The sequence below is a fragment of the Elephas maximus genome, chromosome 7 (assembly GCF_024166365.1).
Source record: "Elephas maximus indicus isolate mEleMax1 chromosome 7, mEleMax1 primary haplotype, whole genome shotgun sequence".
Classification (NCBI taxonomy): domain Eukaryota; kingdom Metazoa; phylum Chordata; class Mammalia; order Proboscidea; family Elephantidae; genus Elephas; species Elephas maximus.
Genome location: NC_064825.1, coordinates 105,112,274 through 105,119,087, shown reverse-complemented (window position 1 = coordinate 105,119,087; position 6,814 = coordinate 105,112,274). Strand labels below are relative to the sequence as shown.

The window sequence follows — 6,814 nt, the reverse complement described above, 5'->3', positions numbered from 1 at the left end:
CAATCTTTTGGTTAGTAGCAGAGTGCTTTAACTGTTGTGGCACCAGGGCTCCACACCCACACATAGATGAGTTCCATAATATTTCTTGGTGGCCAGGAAGGAGTTAAGTTTATTATGTGATGAGCTCCCTCTGCCTGGATATCCTCCGGCAAATGTCCAGTGGCCACTTGTCAGAATATGTTGTAGATGGCATTCCAGCACCAACAGAAAAAGCTGGATTAGACAGCTTCAATGGTTCTAATCTTTTTGTAAAATAGAAATTGCTTGTTTTTTTCTCTTCTTGTATACCATAAGGAAAAGAGTTTATATTATTAAAATGCTTTGTTCTTATTTGCAAACCCAAAATCTCATCACCCTGCTTTAATAATGCTGTCTTTACAGGATAATCCCAATTTCTGTGTCCATCATCGGCACTGAAATGAAAGAAAACAGGATGAATGTGACTGATTTAATTCTAATAGGACTTACACAGAATCCTCAGATGCAGAGAATTCTAGTTGTTGTGTTGTTTATCACCTACATTGTCACTGTTACAGGAAACCTGCTCATTGTGGTCACCATAATCTACAGTCAGACATTGAAATCTCCAATGTATTTTTTCCTGGCCCTCTTATCTTTGATAGATGCCTGCTATTCCTCTTCCATAATCCCCAAAATGCTAGCTGACTTGCTCTCTGAGACAAAAACCATCTCCTTCAATGGCTGCGTGACACAGATCTTTATTGAACATTTCTTAGGTGGTTCTGAGGTTGCCCTCCTTGTGGTCATGGCCTATGACCGTTATGTGGCCATCTATAGACCTCTGCACTATGTGACCACCATCAACCACCATGTATGCTGCCTTTTGGTGGGTGTGTCTTGGACAGTGGGTTTTTTCCATTCTATTGGACAGATTCTTGTCACTTTCTGGCTCCCATTCTGTGGCCCCAACATTATCGATCACTTCATGTGTGACATCTTCCCCCTGATACAACTTGCCTGCACAGACACTTTCCTTGTTGGTCTCTTGATTGCTGCCAATGGTGGGGTAATCTGTGGAATAACCTTTGTAATGTTGTCGATATCCTATGTTGCCATCCTATATCACCTGAGGACTCAGAGCTCTGCAGGGAGGAAAAAGGCCCTCTCTACCTGTGGTTCCCACATCACTGTTGTTGTCTTGTTCTTTGTGCCCTGTATTTTTATGTATATGCGACCAGTAGCCACCTTCTCCATGGATAAAGCCATAGCTGTATTCTATACTCTTGTCACTCCCATGTTAAATCCCATTATCTACACAGTAAGGAATGCAGAAGTAAAAAATGCCATCAAAATGTTATTGAAAAGAAATGTAATTTCAGACCATAAATGACCCAATATGAAGTTTTTATTTCTATCATAATCTTTACATTTTTGTTTTATGTTACATACATATATGTGTAAAAATGTATATGTTTGTGTGTGTGCATATATATATATAGCTCTTTCTCACATATATCATTTAACTTCCATAGAACTTTTGTGCAAGAATGGCATGGAGGTGGTGTCTGACCTCCTCTGTCTTCACAAGGAGGAAGAAGAATCAAAATTAGCAACCCAAGCCTGATTCCTTGCGGAAGTCAGACATGCCTCCTCTCTCCACCATCTTTACTGATTCTGACACAAGCTGCCCTTCCTATGGCAGTCTCTACTTCTCTGCTGGGTTCAATAATTCATTGCAATAGCCACACAGAACTCACAGACAAAACTCACTATTATGGCGTTTATTAGGGAAATAACAGTTACAATTCAGGCCCAAGAACATTCAAGATACAGTTCTTCCATAAGAACAGCCTCTTTCCAGCTGTGCTGAAAGGCACACCTCTCCCTGGTCCTAGACATATGCCCAAAGACACTCAACTTTCTCCATCAGCCTGGAAGCCCACCAGGCAGTTGCCTGCTGCTGGGTGTCTCCTGTTGCTGGGTGTCTCCTACTGGGTCTTTTCTGCCACTGCTTCTTACCATCTTCAGGGTTACAGCTCACTCTGTCTGTTGGTCTCCTGCTTCCAGGAGCTTCTCAGCACATGGAACCCGTGTCCAAAGGGCGTGCTGGCTCCTGGCTGTTCTTCCTTGGCAGTGGTGGGATCTTCTCTTTTCCCCCTCTGTGCTGGCTGATTTTAAGTCCAGCAGGATGACAAAAGTGACCAATCCCTTTGGTGGGCCATAATTACCCTACCACTCAATCTCACCCAATCACTTGGGTGGGGATTACAAGACCATGGCTATAAAGTCATCACGAAAGTCATCCATCACACCACGCTTTGCAACAATTATTCTGATTTTCCAAATGAAGAGGAATAAAGTTAAAAGAGGTTAAATGATCAGCCCAAAGTCTGAGTCAGAGCTATTTGGATTGTTTTAATTGTTTGAATTCCAAATCCCATGCTCTTTCAACCATTTCAGATGGTATCAGAATAAAAGGCAGCATTTATATCAATTACAAATTGAAAATTCTCTTCTCTAATTGCAGAGTTGTATAACAGACCTGCATGTGTAAGCTGTTGGCACTCAGAACCTGTATTGCCTACTGGTATCTAGGACAGTGCAGAATACAGTTTAGAAAGAAAATACTTGCTAATACTCTCTAAATACACTGTCAATATACCAATGTTTAAAATTATATGGGCTTCTTGTTCTGTTGAGTAAAAGTTGACAGTAATAAAAATTAATTGCATTTAAACCTATGTGAAATTTTAAAATGTCCTTTGGTGGTCAAAATGACCCTATAAAACTGAAATTTAGTTAGTGTTATTATTTTACAGATAGAAAAATGGGCGGGTTTGTAATATTTAAATAATTAGGTCATAGAACAAATAAGTCAGCCTTGAGCTCAAATATTCTCTCTTCACATCCTGTGAAATTTTCATTATATGTATACTTCTTTGGTGCTGGTACTTATGGTCTGCTTTTTTAAAACTGTTTTTTTTTTTTTTTTAATTGTATGTCATACCTATTGCCATTGAGTTGATGCTGTACTCTTAGCAACCCTACAGTACCCTATAGACCAAGGAGCGACTGATGCATTTTAACTGCTGAACTTTTGGTTAGCAGCCAAACTCTTCTTAACTACTACTCCACCAGGGCTCCATATGTGGTAGGAAGTGACATTTTATTGGATACAAAATCATTTAAAAAAACAAACAGATTGCCGTCTGGCCAATTTGGACTCATAGAGACTCTATAGGACAGATTAGAGCTGCCCCACAGCATTTCCAAGGAGTGGCTGGTGGATTCAAACTGCTGACCTTTTGGTTAGCAGCTGTATCTCTTAACCACTGGGCCACCAGGACTCCTTAGTGGTAATTAAGTGCAGATTTTTTTCAAAAGCACATGGTAACATAATTTCACTATTAAAATTTGGCTATATAATTAGTTACTGGAATCTAACATTGTTAAGTATGTATCTGAGACTCCTCTGGCAAACTGCTTTCAGAGATGGCTTAAGCATAAGGCTTATAAGAAGAAAAATCATTAGTCCTCAGTTGATCAAAGGAAGATTTCTCAGCTAAACAACTTACCTAAGTCATAAGAGTTTGTTGCAAATAACTTCGGATTCTTTTCAAAAATGAAGTCTGCTACCACAAGAGAAATGTATGTCATAGTTGTCTTTACAGCTACCTGTTTCGACAGAGAGTTCCATCTCATGGGTATCATATGTTTTACTGAAGAAGTCAGAGGACTCTATAATGTAAGAATATTTAGCAAGGCTATTATGATTCTGAAACACAATGGTGGTTAAGAACATCAGCTTCAGGATTAGTAGACATGGGTTTTCTTTCTCACTGTGCCACAATCTCATTGCATGATCTTAAATAGGTCTCACTATTTCTATAGGCAGTTCACTTAGGTACCTTAGAAAGTGTCTTAGTAATCTAGTGCTGCTATAAAAGAAATACCCTAAGTGGATAGCTTCAATAAAGAGAAATTTATTCTCTCACAGTCTAGTAAGCTGAAAGCCCAAAATTCAGGGCGTCAGCTCCAGAGGAAGGCTTTCTCTGTCGACACTGGAGAAAGGTCCTTGTCATCAATCTTCTCCTGGACTAGGAGCTTCTCTGCACAGGAACCCCGGGTCCAAAAGTCATGCTCTGCTCCCGGCACTGCTTTCTTGCTGGTATGAGTTCCCTCACTCTCTGCTTGCTTCCCTTTCATTTCGTCTCTTGTAAGATAAAAGGTTGTCAGGTCACACCCCAGGGAAACTCCCTTTACACCGAATCACAGATGTGAGCTGTAGAAGGGTGTTACATCACACACTAATCCTCTTTTACCACAGGTAGAGATTATGATTTAAAACACAGAAGATATTGCAATAATTAAGCAGGAATGTGATGGTGGTTTGCACCAGGATGGGAGTAGCGGAGGTAGATATATTATGATGATAGCTTCAATAATACCTGCTGAAGGACTTGATGTGGGGTGTCAGAAAGAAAGAAGAGTAAAAATTATTCCAAAGTTTTAGACTTCACCCTCTGAAAGATAGTATTTTTTTTGCTCTTTATTGAGACAACCTCATGAGATGCCATGATTAACATGGCTAACTTCTACGTGACTGCTTTTCAAATGCCAAATGCATTTAATCCTTGTGTCAATATTGAGTCATATACTATTATAATAGATGAAATAACTAAGATACAGAGAGGGTAAGGAAGTTTTTGATGTTAGTCACTAGGTCATACCCCTAGTCTTACACTGAAATAAAGAGCTAACAAAGGTAATTCTGAAAATGTGTTTAACCTCTGAACCCCTCTACTATTTTCTGTCAAATGAGGACAGCTAGCTTGAAGTATGGCTGTGAGAGTGACAAGGCTACTAGCTCTGCAATTGGCCCAAAGTAGGTGCACAATCAATGTCAACTACTTTTATCAGCTATTGAAATTTTTAAGAGTAAAACCAAAACCCACTGCAGGTGAGTCGATTTCAACTCATCGCGACCCTATAGGACAGAGTAGAACTGCCCCATATGGTTTCCAAGGACTGCCTGGTGGATTCAAACTGCTGACCTTTTGGTTAGCAGCTATAGCTCTTAACTACTACACCACTAGGGTATCTATGTTTACTGCCTATGAAAGGGGATAACATGACTGTGGCTATTAAAATTATACTGTTCTTTCTGTGAGGCTGTATCTGTGCCACCCCAAAACACCTAGTTATCATAAAGAATGCGGACAAATTTTTCTCTCATTTATCTGCAATCTACATTTTTTTCTTCTTTATGAAAGGTTTTTAAACACCCAGCATGAATCTTTTTTTCTTCTCTATCAAAGTGATTACAAGCTATTTCACACAGACACATACACAAAAGCACACGCACATAACCACCAACACCACCACTACTATCACCAGAATTAATGGTTAATTTTGGCAGTAGATAGAGGAAAAATTTGTCACATGATTACTGTTTTAATGTGAATGTCACATCTAATTTTCTAACATCAATATATAGATTTACTTACAAGCGTTCTCACTCACTGAAGCCCTCCCCTTCAATCCCACTTTTTTTTTTTTAAATGATGACAACATTTATTTTGTGTATGACTGTAATCTGAGTAGGGCTTGGTGAGAACAGCTCATCTGTATTCCAGTTGGCCTTTGTTGGGGTGGCTTGAAAGTTGGGGGCTAGAATCATCTGGAGGCACTCACTCACAGTTGATGTTTGCTGTTGACTGCCCTACCTGAGCTGTTGGCCAGAACACCTTCATGTGGCCTCTATATGTACCTTGGGCTTCCTCACAACATGGTGGCTGAGTTCCAAGGATGAGCTTCCCAAGAGAGAGAGTCAGGTGGAAGCTGTATTACCTTTTCTGATCATGCCTCTGCAGCATTGCTTACACTGCATTTTTATTTTTATTTTTATTGAGCTTCAAGTGAACGTTTACAAATCAAGTCTGTCTGTCACATATAAGTTTATATACACCTTACTCCATACTCCCACTTGCTCTCCCCCTAATGAGTCAGACCTTCCAGTCTCTCTTTTTGTGACAATTTTGCCAGCTTCCAACCCTCTCTACCCTCCCATCCCCCCTCCAGACAGAAGATGCCAACACAGTCTCAAGTGTCCCCCTGATACAAATAGCTCACTCTTCATCAGCATCTCTCTCCTACCTACTGTCCAGTCCCTTTCATGTCTGATGAGTTGTCTTCGGGAATGGTTCCTGTCCTGGGCCAAAAGAAGGTTTGGGGACCATGACCGCCGGGATTCCTCTAGTCTCAGTCAGACCATTAAGTATGGTCTTTTTCTGAGAATTTGGGGTCTGCATCCCACTAATCTCCTGCTGCCTCAGGGGTTCTCTGTTGTGCTCCCTGTCAGGGCAGTCATCGGTTGTAGCCGGGCACCATCTAGTTCTTCTGATCTCAGGATGATGTAAGTCTCTAGTTCATGTGGCCCTTTCTGTCTCTTGGGATCATAGATATCATGTGACCTTGGTGTTCTTCATTCTCCTTTGATCCAGGTGGGTTGAGACCAATTGATGCATCTTAGATGGCCGATTATTAGCATTTAAGACCCCAGATGCCACATTTCAAAGTGGGATGCAGAATCTTTTCATAATAGAATTATTTTGCCAGTTGACTTAGAAGTCCCCTTAAACCATGGTTCCCAAACCCCTGCCCTTGCTCCACTGACCTTTGAAGCATTCAGGTTATCCTGGAACTGTCTTTGCTTTTCGTCCAGTCCAGTTGAGCTGACCTTACATGTATTGAGTATTGTCCTTCTCTTCACCTAAAGTAGTTCTTATCTACTAACTAATCAGTAAAAAACCCTCACCAACCCTCCCTCCCTCCCCACCTCGTAACCACAAAA

General features: G+C 40.6%; 1 protein-coding gene across 1 annotated transcript; it reads left to right on the top strand.

Moving 5' to 3' along the window:
• The first annotated feature begins 418 nt into the window (after positions 1-418).
• On the top strand, positions 419-1,351 carry LOC126080179 (olfactory receptor 140-like). Its single transcript, XM_049891457.1, has one exon. The coding sequence runs from the start codon at positions 419-421 to the stop codon at positions 1,349-1,351; it is 933 nt and encodes a 310-aa protein (XP_049747414.1).
• The last annotated feature ends 5,463 nt before the right edge of the window (positions 1,352-6,814 follow it).

Bases quoted from the DNA above. Each gene is read 5' to 3' on its own strand.
- LOC126080179 (XM_049891457.1), top strand. From the start codon at position 419: ATGAAAGAAAACAGGATGAATGTGACTGATTTAATTCTAATAGGACTT.